This window comes from Sorex araneus, chromosome 5, assembly GCF_027595985.1.
Source record: "Sorex araneus isolate mSorAra2 chromosome 5, mSorAra2.pri, whole genome shotgun sequence".
NCBI lineage: Eukaryota > Metazoa > Chordata > Mammalia > Eulipotyphla > Soricidae > Sorex > Sorex araneus.
The window spans coordinates 89,845,498-89,866,186 of record NC_073306.1 but is presented as its reverse complement, the minus strand read 5'-3'; the positions used below and the strand labels follow the sequence as shown (position 1 = coordinate 89,866,186).

The 20,689-nt window shown below is 48.2% G+C and overlaps 1 protein-coding gene and 1 pseudogene across 2 annotated transcripts in view; both read left to right on the top strand.

The window, feature by feature from the left end:
- The first annotated feature begins 6,548 nt into the window (after positions 1-6,548).
- On the top strand, positions 6,549-6,703 carry LOC129405173 (U2 spliceosomal RNA; annotated as a pseudogene).
- A 7,111-nt stretch (positions 6,704-13,814) lies between these two features.
- AHCYL1 (adenosylhomocysteinase like 1) overlaps positions 13,815-20,689 on the top strand; it is a 44,688-nt gene continuing 37,813 nt past the window's right edge. Inside the window, exon 1 of one of the 2 annotated variants that reach the window (XM_055138924.1) lies at positions 13,815-13,988. In XM_055138924.1, coding sequence (XP_054994899.1) covers positions 13,869-13,988 — 120 coding nt within the window. In that variant the 5' untranslated portion in view covers positions 13,815-13,868. The remainder of the gene's footprint in view (positions 13,989-20,689) is intronic. The other variant, XM_055138923.1, reaches the window with a different exon arrangement.

The window sequence follows — 20,689 nt, the reverse complement described above, 5'->3', positions numbered from 1 at the left end:
AATGACCGACAACAGTGGGGAAGCTATTAAAAAAAGTGACATTTATATTATGTGAAAGAACAAAAGGAATATTTGAGGAAATTATGATTGAGAACTACCCCATATTAATTTTAGACACTAATCTATCAATCCAGAAAGCTCAGAAAATACTGAACAAGCAGGATAAATGCAATATATATAGGTATAGATGTCCCACAAATAAAATACCTTATACCTAATTATATAATATTCAAACAACATCAAATCAAAGATAGAGAACAAATCTTTGGAGAGGGGGTCCAGGCCACACTCAGTAGTGCTCGGGGCTTACTCCTGCTCTGTGCTCAAGGGTGACCATTGGCAATGCATAAGTAACCATGCTGGGGATCGAACCACATTTGGGAGCACGATATAAACCAAGCACCCCTGAAGGCTTGTACTGTCTCTCTGTTCATGGTAGAGAAAAAAATTCACTGTATTACTGTCACTGTCATCCCGTTCATCCATTTACTCCAGCAGGCGCCAGTAACGTCTCCATTCGTCCCAGCCTTGAGATTTTAGCAGCCTCTCCTTACTCGTCTTTCCCAACAATTGGAAGCTCTTTTCAGGATCAGGGGAATGAGACTGTTATTGTTACTGTACTTGGCATATCGAATACGCCACGGGGAGCTTGCCAGGCTCTTCCGTGCAGGCGGAATACTCCCGGTAGCTTGCCAGGCTTTCCGAGAGGCCTATGTATATATTTCCCTTTATGATGATGCGTCACGTGGCGCGGCATTGCGGTCCAGGAATAGGTTTGCTCATGCGTGAGGCTCGGCTTGAGTGTGTGGAAAGCAGCCTGGAGCGTGGTGGCGGTTGGGTAGTGGAGGCCGGCAGCTGGGACTGAGAAAAAAAATATTGAAGAAAAATAACAGAGACGGGGGTAGGGAGTAGAAACACTATAAATGTTGGGGACTGCTCAGGACCCTGAACAAAAGAGGACCCCAAAACCTTTACCCTGGACAAACCGGAAAATTCCATTACCAGCTTTGCTTGACCTGAGGCACAGGTGCCCTTGTGACAAAGGAAATAGCCAAACTCAAGAGGTAAAAGTAGCCCAGGGCAGTTAACTAAGAGACGCCATTTAGCCCCTAAGTAGAATACCTTTCTCTACCTTGTGCATTCCTCCTGCCAGATGCTCCTGCCAGATAGACCCTTGCCTTCCTCTCCCCACTATTTCTCAATCTACTCTTGAAGAATGTTGTAAGCCCACCTAATACACCCCGAACCTTTCCTTATTTGGTCTGAGAAGACACTTCCCTGATGATTGACAACTTATGTACCAACCCCCTGCTAAGAAAAGTATAAAACCAGCGTGGCAGTTAATAAAGTTGCCCTTGATCGGCATGTGTCGTCTCGGGCCCCCTATTTATTATCCTCACTAGTTTTATTTCAGGTCAGAACCGCTCACAGAACCCACCCAATTAGGAGCGCTTTCCACTGTTGTCTCTCCGCGGGCCAGAGAGATCTCCAGGGGAACGCGCATATAAACACCCTAACTACAGAGGTACAAAAAAGAATTAATTTGTCACCTCAGAACCATGACTGTAAGAAGAGAGTAGAAGAAAATATTTGAAGTGTTGAAAGGAAAAAAAAGCAGCCAACCTAGAATTCTGTACTTTGTGAAATTACCCTCCAAACATAAAGAAATATTCTCGAACAAGCAAGTATTGAGAAAATTTGTTGTCAGACATTTGAATAAAGTTCACAATAAATTTTATAATTTTTTCAAGATGTAAGAAAAATCATTAAGGTAGTTGAAAATAATCACTCTAGACAAGAACTGAGTGCTGAAAGTAGGTAAATGGATAAACATGATAATCGTTCAGTACCTGTATTGCAAACCATAATTCAAAACCCAATCATGAACAACCTTGTAACTATTTTTTTAATTTACTTTTTAAAAGTAAATTTATTTTTAAAAAATTTACTTTTAAAAAAAAAAAGGAAAATCAGGGTCTGGAACAATTACACAGTAGGTAGGGCATTTGTCTTGCAGGCAGCTGACCCAGGTTCAATTCCAGCATCCCACATGGTACCCCGAGCACCACCAGGAGTAATTCCTGAGTGCAGAGCCAGGAATAACCCCAAGCATCACTGGGTGTTACCCAAAAAAGCAAAAAAAAAAAAAAAAACCAGGAAAATCATAAAGGGTTTTATCCCTATCATCGTATATGGTCCACCAAGCAATGCCAGGGGTAATTCCTGAGTGCAGAGCCAGGAATAACCCCTGAGCATCGCTGGCTGTGACCCAAAAAGTAACATATATATATACACATATATATGTATATATATATATATATATATGGGCTAGAGCGACAGCATAGCGGGTAGGGCTGTTTGCTTTGCATGCGGCTGACCGAGGTTCGAGTCCTTCGTCCCTTTCTCAGAGCCTGGCAAGCTACCAAGAGTATCCCGCCCGCACAGCAGAGCCTGGCAAGCTACCCGTGGTGTATTCGATATGCCAAAAACAGTAACAACAAGTCTCACAATGGAGACATTACTGGTGCCCTCTTGAGCAAATTGATAAACAATGGGACGACAGTGCTACAGTGTATATATATATATATGTATATATATATCACTCATATGTATACATATATATGTATATATATATATATGAGCAATAGCACAGCAGGTAGGGCATTTGCCTTGCACGTGGCCAACCCAGTTCAATTCCTCTGTCCCTCTCGGAGAACCTGGCAAGCCACAGAGAGTATCCCTCCCCCCCGGCAGAGCCTGGCAAGCTGTATTCAATATGCCAAAAACAGCAACAACACTCTCACAATGGAGACATTACTGGTGCCCGCTCGAGTAAATCGATGAACTATGGGACAACAGTGCTCCAGTGCTCCAGTGCTACCCACTGATTATAGCTCCAGCCCAGTATTGACTTTTCATTTTTCAGTCTTACTAAACTCATTTATTGTAGATGATCTGTATGTGTGTATGTGTTCATACGAATGCATACATTCATTGGATTTGCAAAATAAAATGTAAATAAAATTTAAATAAAATTTTCAAGTGTATGCATGCAGAATAAATTTCATATCTACTTTTTAGTCAATATTCCTTTTATTTCTTTCTTATACCATAAACATATGTTGAATTTTGTCAAATTTGTGTATAATTGTTATAATCAATCATGTTTCTTTTACTTTTACATTTCCTTTAAGTGGCGAATATGGGATTTACACTGATTTTCAAATATTGAACAAGCCTTGCATTTTTTGCATAAATTGCATAAAGCTTGAAGCCTGGTATATTTTTTTGCTATATATTACTGAATTTAATTGTCTAATAATCTGTTGGATCTTGTGCCTGTGTTCATGGGAGATTTTTATAATTTTATTTTCTTTTAGTGTGTTTTGCTATGAGTATAATATTAGTTCATGGATGAACCCTGTATTTTAAAAAGGCTAGCATCAGGGCCGGAGTGATAGCACAGCGGGTAGGCCTTGCACTCGGCCAACCTGGGTTTGATCCCCGGCATCCCATATGGTCCCCCAAGCACCGCCAGGAGTAATTCCTGAGTGCAAAGCCAGGAGTAACCCCTGAGCATCGCTGGGTGTGACCCAAAAAAAGCAAAATAAAATAAATAAAATAATAAAAATAAAAAATAAAAAGGCTAGCATCTAAGAAATCACAAGGGTACTATGAACATACCAGTGAAGATACTTGCTGGATTTGGAGACAGTGGCATTTGCTGAGCTAATATAATTTATTATATGTATTGCTCCTGGATGCAACATTCAAATGGTAGTCATGTTGGTTGCAGTGATAACTGACTTTTGTAATCTGAGTGTGTATTCTTGCCAACTATTAAACTAGTCTGGCCTGCCGCCACATTGTCAGGATTGATACATTTACATTTCCCAGCAGCAGCAGCAGCATCTAGCCAATCTCTTTCCTTCCCTTTCTCTGTTTTGTAGTCACGCCTAGCATTGAGCCAAACCTACGAACCAGGTTAATTTCAGGTCTCTGTGCTGTTCACCATGATGGAGATGTTTAGAGGCTCCAGGGACTTGCTGTTTCCCTCTCCTCCAGACAAGCGTGTGCTCTCACTGAACACGTTCATCATCAGGGGCCAGCAGTCACTCACATAAAGGCCAGTCTGGCTAATCAATGGCAAAGTGGACAAAAGGGGAAATTTTCAACCTAGCAATTTCTCACCAAAAGAGCAACAGAGGAAAAGTCAAACATTTGTTTGGTTTCATTTTCCAGAGCGTAATTTTTAATTTCTCCCCCTACACAAATTGATATAGCTCTAATGTGGAGGCATGACTGTGAAAGAGAAAAGGAAATTAAATACTACATTAAAATAGTAATATTTTAACTATTTCTATATGCTGTGCACTGTTCTAACTGCTTTACAAACACTAACTCATTTCACTGGACAACACTGGCAATAAGGAAGGCATCAGTGTTATCCCAATTTTAGTAGGTAACTCACCAGAGGGGTTGTGAAATAAGATGGATAGTCCTGTTTGTGAAAAAGAAGTCATGTATGAAAAGACCAAATGTACTACGATAAGATGAGGCTCCTACTTTAAGCCTGGAGTGGGGAAGTTTAGAAAGAGGATTTTCACTTTTTATCACACACACACACATCTGTTTGCTCAGATATTTGGGTGGGGGAGGAGGGAAAGGCTTCACCCAGCAGTGCCGGGAGTTATTCCTGGCTGGTTGCTCGGGAGTCACTCCCAGTGGCGCATGAGAAGCCATAAGGATCAGACCTAGGCCTCATGCATGCAAGGCGTGTGCTCCAACCCATGGACACAGCTCTCCGGCCCTCCTTGAATTGTTTTTGTGAATAAGCACTACTTTTATTCTTTAAAATTTCAATTTTCTTCCAACTCCTCACTGTATAACATGTGCTCGTTGGAGAAGTGTTAGGAAAATGAAAGTAAGCAAGAATGAGCAAATTAAAATGGCCTGTGATCTCGCACAAAACAGAAAGAAGCATCCTGCTGTTTCCCTTTTCAGTTGCATAAATTACCCTTCCTTTGCCTAAATACATTTGAGGAGTGGGGATTTTGTTTAGCGAATTGGTCCACACTGATCATACTGTTTTGAAGGCTATTGTTTCAGGCTAGGAACTTGGTCAAGAACATCTTCATTAAGATCCTCTCACCGGCTTGTCCATCACTGTGGCCGCCCCTCCCACTCCTCCTGTGGAGCTCTGCTTTTGCTGTAGGATGTGGACCGTGCAGTCAGAAGTGTGCTGAACATTGACTGTGGCAGAGGAACCTGATTGAGAAATCGACCATTCTTGGTTGTGGACTCTTCAGGAAAGAATGTAAAGTATTTCCCCCACATCCTCCAGAGGTCAAAGAGCACCGAAGCTGGTTTTCTAGCACTGGGAGCCTCACTTGTGGGGTACTAGGAGGAGGGCAGGAGCTCTAGAGTGTCAGAAGTTGAAATTCTACTGGAACACACATACCTCCACCCTTGCTCCATCCCCACTTCCCAGAGAGCAAAACCTGTATGGGTTGAGGGGGCTGGGAGAAAGCCCACCAACATTAAGGGGCCAGCCATTAGGAGAAGCCACCTTCAGCAGGCGGCTCGGCATGGAACCCTGGAGCAGCCATAACTTTTGTCCTCTCTGTTGTAATAAGAACCAGCTGCCCCCACTTTGACAAGATTAAGTCCTTCGCTTGCCCCGAGATGTTTGCTTTGTTTTGCTTGTAAATCCAATGAGCCGAGGGAGGAAGCACAAATCATAATGTTGAACTTCTCACCAACTGTGGATGGGAATTGGGACCAGATTGAAATAAACCTGGAAAAATAGAGCTTTCTTTCTATCTTTCATTCCTCACCATGAGGGATATCCATGTGGTCAAATCTTCTTGTTCACCCTTGATCGCAGGTGGTTCATTTCAAATGTCTCTGGGTCTCCTAAGGAGTGACATGATGAAATGGGGCAGTCAACTCCATGGACTGAACAAGCTGAGGACCAAGAAATGTGGCTCGCGTCTTTGCTCCATAACCAGACTGTACCATCCCCAGAACGCCAAGCAAATTTTACCACTTTTCTGTGCTCCATTTTCTGATCTGTAAAGCTCTGTGATTTTTTTGCAACTGGGGAATCTGTGATTGGCAGTAAGTCTAGATAGACCCACCGGCAAATCAAATGACACAGGGGCCAGAGCCATAGTACAGCGGATAGGGCGTTTGCCTTGCACACAACCGACCCAGGTTCGATCCCTAGCATCCCATGTGGTCTCCCAGCACCGCCAGGAGCAATTCCTGAGTGCAGAGCCAGGAGTAACCCCTGAGCATCGCTGGGTGTGACCCAAAAAGCAAAAACCTTAAAAAACAATTTTAAAAATTGAATGACACACACATGGAAACCAAAAGCAGGTCAATTTTCTCCCCAGCTCTGAGGTCAAAACAGGTTGGGCCAAACTGTGTCTCACGTGGCTGCCATTGTGTTTCTGCCTCTGCACCCAACCCTGCTCCCATCTAGAACAAGTGCCCCTAATTTATGTCTCCTGAAATCCTCCACAGCCTTTAGACTCAATCAAAGCATTGCTTCCTGGTCCTCTGGTTCACATCAAGTGTAGAATCTGCTCTTACCTCTATAATATCTGCTATGTTCTTTATCCAAGGGCAAAACAGAAAATGGGTTTAGGGAGCAGAGAGCTAGAGTAAGAGCTGGTTCCATTCTCTCTGTGCACCCACCTGACACCATGGCTCCTCCAGCGTACCCCTGGGCCCCCTTCACGAGGCCGCTCCCACTCCTGGCACGGGAAGTCACTCTCCTGTGCCTTTTGCCCCCATCATCAGGGTCTGGCACATCTTGCAAACACCCTGAGGAACGAGGGCTGGGCCTCATGCGTCTCTGCACCCCTCGAGGGACCCAAGATCTGCTAGCTAGAATGCAGCCAAATGTGTTGTGGGATTAAGATTGGGATCAAGGCCTAGTCTTAGTTGAAGTTCTGGCAATTTCAGACCCTGGAATGGGTGGAGTAAGGAGGGGAATTCTGGGGCTGGAAGATTAAAAAAAAAAAAAAAGTCCTGCTGGCTGGGCTTAACCAACCGGAAGGTCTCGCCCCACACCCATGCCCCTCCAGTAGCAGGGAGACACTGGGTACTCAGGATTCTTCCATCAGACCCTCTGACTGTCCTTCTGACAGGAAGTGGGTGGAGGCACTGGCTGGCGCCCCTCTTTTGTCTGACACGTGGTGTTGACCGTTTGTCCAGGCCCTGTTTGGAGTGTGGGGCGCCGTGAGCTCATGCAAGCGGCCAAGGAACTCTTTCCTCACTGCTGCAGAACGGGACAGATGCTAGGGGTGGGCCAGGCCACGAAGGTTAACTCTTTTCCTGGGGCCTCTTCCCCAGGCTTGCACCAGGGCAGGTGGAGCCACTGCCCTCCAGAAAGCTGCCCAGATAGGACCCCTCTGTCTCCTGAAGCAGAGGATGGTTTCCAGATCAAGACAGCCAAGTGTGAGGGGCAGCCTGGGGATCAGGCGTGCTCTCGGGAGGACGGAGAGGGCAAAAGGGTTAACGGTTTGTTGAAAAACAGGGAGAGTCCCTCCTCCAGGGGCCCAGCTGGCTGCAAAGTGCGGATCAGAGGCTCCAAGGCTGATGCAATGGGGCCCGCCCTGCACACCAGAGAGGGTGAGGAGGGTAGCTCTCCACCCCGCACCCCCCTGCAGCCTCACACAGAGGCCCAGACACTGTGGAGGCGGGGGAGGCAGGAGCCGAGGTGTGAGACTTGGGAAGCTGCAGAACTTTTCTGCCTGTTTCACTTCAGTCAGCCCAGGGGGCTGTCCAGGCCTATGGACTCCTCTGCCTGGTCAGCCTCATCTCTTCCACTTCCAGGACCATACGCAGTCCTCAGGGGCAGAGGCAGGGAGAATGTGGGCTCACAACCTGTGAGAGGCAAAAAGGTGGGCTTGGCAGTACGCACAGCCCCACGCACCCTCACCAGCCCACTCTCCATCATCTTGGGACAGGGTATCTGCCGGGAAGACTATTTCAGAAACTTCCAAAGACTTGGGGCAACCACTCAGGTGAGTTAGTCTATTGAAACGCTGGAGGTAGACTGTAGTTCGCCAGCCCTGGAGTCTGGAACCATCTCAGTAATGGGAGATGGTGGGGAGGGGGTGCTAATTAATTCTGAGGTCATGTAGAAAGAAGGAGGACCCCCGCACTGAGAAAGTAAGAAACTCCAACAGTCTGAGAATGTGTGGCTATTGATTCTAAGTCCCCTGAAGACAGAAATGATGCCTACACTGATACAAAGTCCCCCTGAATAAGTGACCAAACACAGAGACCCCAGCAGAGAACCAAGACCAGGGCCAATTTCACAATTTTGACTTTTTTGGTAAGCTCTTCAAATACACACACACACACACACACACAGACACACACCATGTGCGTGCACTAAAAAGTACACAAACGAACACTGAGACTCATTGGACGAGACTCCTTGAATGCTGTTTACACTCGATGGCTACTCGCTCCCCCTTGCTTTCAGCAGACCGGGTGGGGGTGGGGTGGGAAGGGGTGGGGAGCAGGGTATGCCATGAGGGGAAGGGCAATGGAAGAAAGATTCTGATTTAATAGCATCTGAGAATGTCTCAGGGGCTGCTGGACACACGCTAGCCAGGCATGGGGGGCTGCATGAGGCAGGGTGGTGGCTATGGCTGGTGGCTGGGCAGCTCCAAGTCTCTGCTGGCGGAAGGGCAGCCTGCTATAAGGGAGACCTGCTCGAGTCCTGCCTCCCAGCGATGCTCCTGCAGCCAGCAGGTCTCCGCCGAGTCCTGCCCTTCCAAATTCCTGGCAATAATCCTTTCTCCTCCAGATGCTAAGTCTGGATCCCCGTTTTAATGACCAACACTCACACCACACTTGCAACTTTTTCAAAGCGCTTTTGCTACTAAACTACCCTTCGACAGCCCAGGAGAGCTGTGGTCCTGCTGGTCCTGCACCCACAGTGGCCAGGACAGACGGCCAGGTGACACAGTCAGATCTGCTCTGTGTGAGCTGTGGGAGGAGTGGGGCTCCCAGGCAGTGAGCAGGGGGCCGGGGGACCATGCCAGTGATGCTGGCTAAGTGGACCCGCAATTCAGTGTGCGCATTCATTGATGTGCTACTGCTCGGGAACCCTCAGAATCAGAAAACAAATCGAACCCAAGCAGAGCACAGAGTGACAGGCACCTGCCTGACTCTAGGATGTGAAAATGAGCTTCTGCAAATGGCAAAAAACTGGAAGGAGCTTATAAAGATGTCAAGATTTTTATCTTCATGGGTCTTCCTTTCCTATAAAGATCATGTTTCAAAATAATACTAAAGCGGGCAGGAGAGAGAGTTGAGTGGGCTGAGGCATGGAAGAGGCCTGGGGTCCCTGAGCACCGCTAGAAACCCCTCCCACCCCACCCCCACCAGCCACTGCAAGACCCTAGCACTGCAGAGAGTGCCTCTTCCCAAAGAATATAAAGAGGAAAACAAACATGATAGAAGCAAACAGAGGAAGGGGCAGAAAAAGAAGATGCCCTCCTGTCCTGGGGCGGGACGGCTCATCTTCTCAAGGGGCTGGAACTCCTGGGAAAGAGGAAGAGGCTGTGAGCAGGGAAGGACGAAGGTGGGAGCTCTGTACCCAGAGGGACACCTGGGAGCCTCACTGGGAGTTCCTCAGTGCCTGGGGCACAGCTTAGCCATATGGACTGGGCTTGGGGGGTGCCCTTCACATTCATTACAGTGTCCCTGGTGTCCTCAGATTGGACAGCATAGCAGTGCCAAGTCAGAAGGGAGGGCACAGCTGGAGATGGTCACTGTCTGCCCCTGTCTTCAGGCTTCTGCTGTCCTACAAACTCTGCTGCCCTTTCTGCTCCCCTCAGGGCTAAACCAGGGGCACTGGCCCATAGGAGGGGACAGGCCTCCAGGGAGAGCAGGCCAGGGTGGGGTCCCAGATTTGTGTGAAAGGCGCCAGCCTTGGCTCCCTGACTCCAGGGGTGGGGCGGAGGTGTGACCCCCAGACACGTCAAACTCAGCGTGTCTTCTTGATGCCTTATCTCGAAGCCCTGCCCTGGCCCTGGCCCTGCATCTCCTCCCCTGCTCCAGGCTCCCAGCCCCACCATCTGCCCAGAGCAGTGGGACCTGACTCCACCCCACCTGCCCTGAAACCCAGTTCCCGGAATAGTCTGGGTGTTTCGAGGCCCTGCCCACCCTCTCCCACCCTTCCCTCCCTGGTGAGTTCTGTCAGGAGCTCCTGCTAGCACTCCTTCCCCATCTCCCTCCTCTTTTGCCTCCACCCCTATCCCCAGGCGAAGTCAGTGGCCCACTGGCCCCTGTCATTGTAGTACCAACCCCTGACCCTGCTCTGGGCACTTCTTCTGCATTTGCTGCACTTCATGCATCAAAATAGCCAATGAACGGCTGTGAGTGGGAATGTGGGGCTGGATGGAGGGGAAGCTGGATTAGCCAGACCAGACCCTGGGTGGGACCCAGGACTACCCCCTCTCTCTGGCAGTGTCTCCAGATTCATGCAATCCCCTCTGCCACAAATGGGGGGTCCGCTCTTCTGGCCCCTGGTGGGTACTCCCTTGGAGAGCAGTGTGGGTCTGGGAGCTGACTGGAAGGCTGGGCTTCAGACAGCCGTGTCCTCGGCACCCCTGAGGACCCCCCTTTGCTGGCCAGGGGGCCCTCAGGGAGAGGTGGGGCCAGCAGGGTGGTCCTGAAGGATATCATGTCCCACACACTGCACCTAGGTGACTTCTTTGATCACCAGCCCCCAGGCCCCACCCCCCATCTCCAGGCTCAGAGGACGGCGGTCACCCATGTCTCCCATAGCAGGTTGGTTTTCAGGAATGTCCTTGGCACTTGTGTGACAGGAAGCTCATAGGCATATGCTATCCCCATCAGAGTGCATGCCATCAGAGCACCCCAACTCCCCTGGGTTAGCCTCCCCTCTGCCCAGGCACATGGGTAAGTGTAGCTGACTCCGTTGTTCCCCTTCTTGGCCCAAACTGTTAAGTGTCAGCCTCCCTGCACCCGGCCCTGTCTTCACCACGGCCAGCTGCAACACCAGACGTCTGAGCCCCCTTTGATGGGAGACACAAAACTTCAGCGCCCAGAAGCACATGGTCTAAATGCTAACCTGCATGGCAGAACTCAGGTGGGTGTGTATGTGTGTGTATATGTATGTGGGTGGGGGGTGGGTAAACAGAGTACCGAGAGACAAAGCTCCTCACTTCAAAATTGAATTCCAGCTGGAGGTGGGATGGGGGGTAGTGACTTTAAAGGGCATGAAGCTGGGTATTCAGTCCCCAGAAGAGCCCCACATAGCTAACTGGGCCCCCAGCACTGCTGTTGATGTAATCCCTGGCACAAATGTGTAACTTGGAGGGGTGCTGCCACCACCATTGGTGAGACCCCTCCAGGCAGCACAACAACAACAACCATAAAGGGAAGAGAAAGGGGGGACTGGAATCCCAAGTTATATCACCTGAAGAGTATATACGACGTCAATTCCTTTTGGGGAGGGAGTGTACACCCAGCAATGCTCAGGGATCACTCCAGGCAGAGCTTGGGGGACCATATATGGCGCTGGGGATCAAACTCAGTTATGCTGTCTCCGAGGAAATCAAGTGCCTTATTTGCTGTACTATCTCTCCAGGTCCTCCATTAACAAAAACTAAATTAAGAATTAAAATCATAAAGACAGACACACCTGTCTTTTAAATTAAAATTTTTTAATTTCTTTTATTTTAGAGTATTCTAATTCCCATATTTTCCTATTCCAACTATGCGGAGTTTTTACTTCTCTTCCAGCTAGTTCCACCTGTTCTTTGAGCAAACCAGTCTGATATCTGCATGTTCAAATGGAACAAAGGAAACAGGTGTGGCTCCAGGACCAGCCAGATGAGATGTGGCACCATGAGGCATGAATCTGATCAGCCTTTTTTCTGTCCCTTCTGGAATAGCCTGAGGAGGAAAGAGTTGGCTGATGAGAGAATCCTGATGTTGAGTTAGGGGTCTGAGCCTTCCTCCCAGGCAAACACAGCGGCATCCAGCAGAGGCCTCCAGGGCCCTGGCAGCTGGGCAAGGGCTTCTCTGACTAAAACTTAAGGCTGCAGCCAAGTACTTCGCATTCTTCCCAACCAGTGTGTGTGTGTGTGTGTGTGTGTGTGTGTGTGTGTGTGTGTGTGTGTGTGTGTGTGTGTGCACGCGCACGCACTCAAGCAATAATTTATTTCTTACAAGAGTTAACTCTTTCAAAGACTTGGTGGATTTCTTGGCCACAAAAAGGTGGGCTTAGGAGAGGATTTGGGAAAGGACTGTGGGAAGATGTCATTTACTAAGTGAGTACCCTGGCTTCTCAGAGACAATTGAGAGGAAGGATGAGGCAGTGGAGAGAGGGGAACAGGAGTGATAAGAGAAAGTTAGATTAGGTGGCAAGGGGCTTAGGAGCTGAGAAACTCCTGGTGACCAGAATGCCAAAATAACTTTGTAGAACATTTCAGAAATGTGATTTACAATTGTTCACTGGGTGATGTAATCTCTCCCCTGTGGCCCACAAACCTTCATTAAAAGTTCTGCTTCATGTTACGGCGTTATTTTTGAGGTTGTTTTGGATTAGCGGTGGGGGGTTGAGAGGAAGAGATGGGACTGTGTTCCATATCCAACTGACAGAAGAATGGAAAAAAGAGCCACAAGACCAGAACAGTGACCAAAACTTCAACTGAGGCGAAGAGATAGAGTTGAAGGTAATTGAACATCTAAGTGCCCCCAGCAACAGCACAAAAGGCCCAAGGAGGGCATTGGGCTTTCCACTAGTGAGTTCCAGTCATTGTCATCTGAATCTCAAAGGACAAAGCACCTCAACTGACATGAGATTACAAGTAGGCCGTCCGAGTTGAACTAAGACTTCATGAACACGAACACACACACACACACACACACACACACACACACACACACACACAGTGGTTCAGTGCTCTAAAATCAGTGTAATGGGGGAGGTGGAAGTAGCAGGGGCTAGGAAAACCATTTCTGGCTGCCTCTCACGCTCCATAACGCTCTGGCCCTATTGCAAGCCAGATACCAAAAGCTCTTCCCCAAGTGCCTTTGAACAAGCAAGGCCGAGGGGCCACGGCGTTGTTGCAGGAGCCATGCGCGGCTCTGATTCTTGTCCTGCCCACCCTTACAGATCCAAGAATGTAAATGCTGCCCTGGGGGAAGGAGGCGGGGGGGGGAGGAAGGGTTCCAGGTGGTCCAAAGGGCCGGGGTGAGTCGCACGCAGCCGACCTGGTTTCAATTCCCAGCATCCCATATGGTCCCCCAAGCACTGCCAGGAGTAATTCCTGAGTGCAGAGCCAGGAGCAACCCCTGTGCATCGCGGGGTGTGATCCAAAAATCAAACAAAAAAAGGATACCCTGCAGGGCCCCCTGGAGCCCAAGAACTCCAAGTCACCCGCACCCCATCACCGCAGTTCCTCTGGCAGGGCCGATGGCGCCACCTGGCGCCGCCGCTGGGCCGCCCGCTCTGGGCGGGAGTTTCTCCGGGCGGGCGGCGCCGGCGGCCCCGCCCTGCGCGGTGACGTCACTGCCACGCGCCGTCGCGCCCGCCTCCGTGGGATTGCCAGGACCCGGCGTGGCGTCAGCGCCCCCTACCCTTCCCGTGCGTGCGTGTCGGCGTGCGGCGGAGGCGGCGGCGCGGGCCGGTCGGAGCTCGGCGCTGCTTCTCGGGGCGCCGGGGCGGCCGAAGGTGCGGGAGCGGCGAGCGCACGGGCCGCGGGCCACAGCCCCCGTGCGCCCGGCGGCGCGGCGGGCGGGCGGGCGCGGCGCGCGCAGGAGCGAGGCGGGGGCGGCGGGCAGCCGCGGGCCGGGCCGGCCGGGGGATGTCGATGCCTGACGCGATGCCGCTGCCCGGGGTCGGGGAGGAGCTGAAGCAGGCCAAGGAGATCGAGGACGCCGAGAAGTACTCCTTCATGGCCACCGTCACCAAGGCGCCCAAGAAGGTGCGGGGCTGCGGGGGCCGGGGCCTCGCGGGCGGGCGGGCGGGCGAGCGCGAGGGGGCGAGGGGCGCCCGGGCGCAGGGCAAGCGGCCGGGCCGGAAGGGCCGCCCCTGCCCCCGCTTTCCTTTGTCCCTCGGTGCTGCCGCCCCGGGGTCCTCGGGAGCCCCGACTGGGCCGGGCCTCACGGGGATGGGGGCGGCAGGCGGGGAGCCCCGGGTCGGGACCCCGGCGAGCGGGGCCGGCCCCGCGTCGGGCCGGTGCGGCCCGTTAATCCGCCCCGCAGCGCGCCCGGGCCGGCGGCGTGAGCGCGGCCGCCCCGGCCCGGCTTTGATTTCGTCCCTCCCCGCGGCCGGCGTGGACGTTGGGAGGCGGGCGGCAGCCCACGGGGCCGTGGTTACAGGTGGATGGCTGGCGTGTGGGTCGGGCGTGCGGGCATCCCCCGAGACCCGGAACTGGGGTGGGGGGGTGGCACGGAGTGATGGCTCATTCTTGACCGTGCTTAGCGAAGTTTTTAGTCTGTTGGGAGTGGGGTGAGTCCAGAGAAGCCCCCCCTCCCCTTTCTTACTCTCTTAGGGAAGGTTAAAAGGGACCCTTATTTTGGTCCAGCCAGCGGGATTGGGAGCCTTCAATGATTTCTGGGCATTTGCTGCCAACCACTTCTTGACATTGCACATACCTGGCACGGCGTTAACAGTGGATGGAGAACGGTTTCAGGGAGGTGACCTTTGGGAAACCAATGAGAATCTGAATAAATACTCCCCTCCCGTTCGAAGACTGTTCCGGGGCTGTCTCCGCCTGCGCTGTCTGCTGGGCAGCAGTGCTTGTATAAGCAGAACAAAGCAAGAATTGCAGGAATGGTTGTAGTCCTCTACACCCTAGCTAAGACCAAGTGGGAGAAGGTGGTTTTTCCTTGGGGGTGGGGGGGCGCTACCATTTTAAGTATCTACTGTGATTCAAAAAACAGGGCACTTTTGTATTTTGTCTACGTTAACTCTTTTTTTCTCACCAAATTAACGTCTGAACCTTTCAATGGGGCCTTTTATAAGATTGTAGAAGATCCCCTTGGCTCTCAGTAGAATTTGATGAGCCATATTTTTTGCCTTTCTGTTCAGCTGACTGCTTTTTAGGAGGCAGTAACCCCTTGTGATCTGCACTAGTCCATAGCACAGTTACAGCCCCTCTAGGCTGAATGCTTAGGGGTAGAAGCACCTGAAAGCAGTGAGGGGGGAACTAGGAAAGCCTTGGTATCCTAATTCTTTGAACTTTCTCTACCCAGTAGCCCGTGCTCTTTTGTCTTGTTCATGCAGGAATTGTGTGTCTTTGATTGTGTGTTTTTATTCTTATCTTGATTTCTCCCAGTACAACTATTAAAATAGTATGAGCCTCCTAGTACAATTAAGACAATCTTGTATTGTAAATTTCCAGTTTCATGAAGACCAGGAACGCATGTTCACAGATGTATTTGCGATGCCTAGCTCGGTACCTAGCATATAGTAGGTACCCAAATATTATCTGCCTAGATTCGATCCCTGGCATCCCATATTGTTCCCTGAGCACTGCCAGAAGTAAACGCTGAGCATCACTGGCCTAAAACAACCCCCCCCCCCAAAAAAAAATATTATCCACCTGGATAACTACCATAAGAGATGTCTTATGGTGACTGACCAAGAATAAATAAATATGCTTTCTTTTCCTCTTTTATTCCCAGGAGGACTATTGCTAATGTATATTGTAAGGCCAAGTGCTAATGACTTTCGAGACTCATGTTCCATTAGTTGACAGAAGCAGTTTGCCAGCAATGTGGGAAGACCCTGTTGTAAGTTTCCATTTGCTGGTAAATGTACTTCAGTGTTGCTTATTAATCTTGCTCTTACTGAGCTCTATTGTTGAGCATTTACACAGCACTTTCTACTAAAGTGCTTTATGATGACTAATTACCCTTCCCCTAGTGATAAAAGGCATTTTAGTCATTGAGTTGTTGAGACTAATCAAGGTCACATAGCAAGTCCTAGGTGATCCATTTTTCAGAACGGTATCTGAGCCATGTGTTTAGACTTAAGTCACTTTTGTACCTTTGCCATGTATTGTAGATGGGAGAAAGCGCGAGGGAAGTTACAAGGATCCATGTGTACTGTGTGGCATGAGAAAAAGGCCTTCTCAGATGTTTTGTCCTTCACCTTGAGATTTCATCATGACTCTAGACCAATGATCTTTGGTTCATTTCAAGGCCTGAGGTCCCTTAGGAAATGAGGCCATTTCTGGAACCAGTCAGAGGCAATAGGTTATTTCAGGGTGACCTTGATGGGCCTTATATCAGATTGGAGTGTAAATGGTGAAGTTATACTAACTTTGGAACCAGAGGGTATCCATCCAGTGAACACTAATGGCTAGATTCTTCAACTACAATCCTAATATACTCCTACAAAACTGCTGTGCCAGAAATAGGGCTTGTTAATTAATTCAAGGCTTTAACCTGTTTGTCAAAGAGAGCTTAATAGATACCACCTTAGGAAAGTCTGCCTTTGTGAATTGGTTCCCTCATTTGCCAAATAAATGTTTGACTAGACAGTTGATGAGACTGTTCATCAAAATATAATTTCTACTTCCTAGGAGCTTGAGACTAAAGGGAATCAGGGTAGAGTTAATAGCAGACATGAGAAATAGTATATATCTGTTCATCAAGAAAGTGACTTCTGCTGATGCTAAGTTCTCAAGGAAGTTTTCATGAGACAGCATTAACTCCATAGTATGATTCATATATGTTAAGGCTTGTTCATGGCTCTTGTTAGTGAGTTCACTTGGTATTGCCCAGAAAATTGGGGTGAGAAAGAGTCTTTGAGGGTAACGTACATTAAATCAGCTACTTCCTCTAAATAGTATTGCTTTTTTTTTTTTTTAATCCCTATTTTTCTGCCACTTTGTGTTGACTGGGGTAATAGCTATCCTTGGGCCTTTGGAAATTGGTGTTGTGTCCAGTTGATTTATTTTCACAGAGTAGTCACAAATCTCCAGGCTTTGTTGATGAAGCCTCCTAAGATAGAACTTGTTTTTCTGGAAGGCCTGTCAGGACATTTGCTGTTTTCTGTACTTCTGAGCATTTGGTGAGGTGTTCTCAGGTGTCACATCAGGCATTTGACCTGGAATCTGTGTGGGTAGACACCAACTCAAAGTAGAAAAAGAACACAGAAGAAACCACTTTTCTTGTAAAACAAAGAATATACAGCACCACTTTGTCAGAGGATTCAGCTGAAATGTGGAGCGCTTACCAAGGAGAGCCTCTGAGCCCTGTGTTAGTGTTAACCAGAAGCCAGGATGTATCTCTTCTCTGGATTCTGTTATGAACAATTTTTGATGCAGTTTTATAGAATTGTGCCAATTCTTGCTCAATTCACTGACAAGAGATTTGCTAGATTAACATTTTCTATCTTCTCTAGATCGTCTCTTGGTCCTTTTAGAGTGGTTGTTTTAGCCACTCTGACTGTGGAAGTCTTTGAACAGGAGTCAGACATGGAAGGAGATGAGATGCCTTTTTGTTGGTTTCTTTGTCTTGCCACTGATACTGATTACTTCTCTTTTGGGATGTGATTATTCATTAGACACTAACTTTGTGTTGAGCAGTGCCTTTAGACCCCTTGCTGGCAGGATTACCAAACTATGTACCTTTCGCTTTTTCAAGACAGTATCATTTGGATCCAGTATAATCTTGTAAAGTTATACATGATATACTTGGTATTTTAATACATAGAATCATGTAAATCTTTAGTTGCCCATGAAAAACCTGTTACCTCAAGTAAACCTCAAGTAAGCACTTTTGATGTCTTCTGAGGCTGTTATTTAAAGAAACTGGCTGGTAAAGAGAATCACACGTACTTACCTATTTCTCAAGTTGGGAAACGTGAATATTAAATTTTTACAAAGACAACCACCCTCAGTATGCTCGATAGTCATTTAGAATACATTATACCGAGGTGGGTCAGAAGCGTGTATGAAGATCAACACATTTGCTTAGACAGCTTTTATCCCCCAGCCTGAAATCTGGCAATTCAAAATTAAAAAGATATTCTTACCACCGGTACTCTTTTTGACTCTTAGTTAACACTCTCAGTGCCTTGCATCTGTAAGTGGCTAGAAACTCGGTGGAGTTCGCTGCCACCTTTTCTCTTCTGGCTCCATATTTCCCTGTGACTCATTTAGGTAGTTGGCCGTTACATAAGACCTCTCCGACTTCCCTTTTTGCTCCTGAAACTGCCAGTAATAATACTGTAAGCCAAGTACTTGATTTTTCGAGTTAGGTATACCATCTGTCTTTCGCATCTAAACACTGTGTGACTTACCTCAACCTCCATTTTCTTTCCTGGGGAGGGGGTAGAGTTGAGCCACACTGAGCAGTGCTCAGGTCTTGCGTCTGGCTCTGCTTGGGACCATATGCAGTTCTAGGACTTGAACCAGGGCCAGCCACATGCAAGGCAAGTGCCTTATCCACTGTTCTATCTCTCCAGCTTCTGAACCTCCTTTGTCTTATTCCGTAGAATGGGGAATAATGATAGTAATGCAGGACTGTTAGGGGTATCAGCATATAATAACTATGAACTTATCTGTGTACTCCTTTAAAACCATATATCCTGTTTTGCTTAGTCCTGGTTTATACCTATTACCCCATCCGTGCTGTTCAGTGAGGGCGTCCTTACACTCTGAAAAGTACCCCTAGTTTGTTTAGAACTTTGAGATGTTAGAAGAGCCAAAACAAAAATGTTTTTATTGGAATATCTCTTCAACAGGGAAAAATTTTTCTCTGACAAAAATGACTTTATGGTCTTGGAGAATGTCTCAGAGGGCTGGAGCCCATGCTGGAGTACCTGTGTCTGTATGGTCCCCTGAGCACCACCGAGAGGGCCCCAAGCCCCAAACCAAGAGTGGCTACTAAGCTCAAAAACAATACTGTATGGAGGATTCATACCTGTTGAACACTAAAATACTTGAGTTATGGGAGGTGAAGCTTGTGTTGATGGAATCTTCTGATCTTCTCCCACCACAGATCCCAGAGGGCACACTGAGTGTGGACATTGGTACCTGAGTTTATTTTCCTCAGACTCCAGTCATGGGGGTGGGGTTGGAGGGGTATCTCTCCAAACTAGAACCCTGGGTTGCAGGAAACAATTCCAGCTCTTTCGCGTCACAGCTCTCTATCGTTGCCTTCCTATCCTGTCCATACACACTTCAGTTTCCTCCTCCAGCGGCTGTTTCTATCTGCTCGAACAGCCTTTTCCAGATTACTTATAACTGAGTTTTTCCAGCAGAAATATGTGCCCTTTGCACTTCAGTAATTGTAGGACTAGAGTGGAGCATCCATGTCTTTGTTGACACCCAGACTGTTTCCATTTTTGTCCCTGTCACATCAGGTTTTTGGAAGGATTTCGTTTTAATACCCTCATCTCAAAATGTCTGTGATTGGTTCTCTTTGGCAGTATATAGTCAAGTTAATCATCTGCCACCCAAACAGAGCACATAGTAAGAAGAGTATGAGAATCCACTAGAAAAAGGCAGGATTTGGAATGACTGTCCAAGCATGCCCCTGCCCCTTTCTGGCCGTGGAAGCCCCAACTCACTTAAAATGCCTCTGTGCTTAACACATAGGACTTAAGGAGCTTCAGATGGGCATCGTGTATGCAGCTGTGTGCTGGAAATGAGGCTTCAAGCAGGAGGGCTTGGGGACTGCTTACTGTGCATTCTGTTCACCTTGGGCCTGCCCAGGCTTTGTTCTTTCTAGTCTGCAGAACTGGCCTGCTAATGCAAGCCCTGTTGTTCTGTATATTTTCCTCTTTCATACCTGTGTGTGTACAATGGCAGCAGGGGAATCCCACTGAGCCTTTGTGCTCTAGGTGCCAAGGAAAATGCTAATGTGTTAATCCGCAGTAGTGCTTGCTAAATAGGGATAGGAGAGCAACTAAACGAACACTTGAAGGAGATGAGTTGAACCATTTTTACTTATTTTGGCCTCTTGAGTGAAACTGTTGACATTTTTTGACCGCTCATTGTTTTGAGAAAAGTCAGAATTTAGGAGGGTGTTTGGTTTTTGGTAAAGGCTAAACGTTTCTAATACTTATTAATTTCTAGTACTTATTAATTGTGTCAGGGACAGGTTTTCAGTGGGCATTATGGGAATCACTTTCTCTTTATCCTTGGACTGGCATGACTGCAAGTCAGAGGCTTTTGCTTGTACTGTTCCCATTATGGGCTTTGGATTCCGAACCTAAGAAAAGAGGATATTAGTAAAGTTAGTAAGATGGATTATGAGTTGCCCTCTTTGGCACATACTCTAACTTGTCTCATTCCTCAGTTGCTTTAAGGGCAAACCTACTTGCTCTCTCATAATGGCCAGCTGTATTTGGAGAGATTGAAAAGCTATTCGTCTTGAATTTTCAAAGCTCACACTGCATCTTTGTTCTTAATTTCAAAAGAGTAAATAAATAGAACTGTTGGTAGAAAGTGAAGAACCTAAATAGTTTCCTTATTTGCTAGTTTTGGAGCAGTAGCACAGCAGGTCTATGGAGTGTTTGCCTTGCACATGGCCGACCCAGGTTCGATTCCTCCATCCCTCTCAGAGAGCCCAGCAAGCTACCGAGAGTATCCTGCCCACACGGCAGAGCCTGGCAAGCTCCCCGTGGCATATTCGATATGCCAAAAACAGTAACAACAAGTCTCAC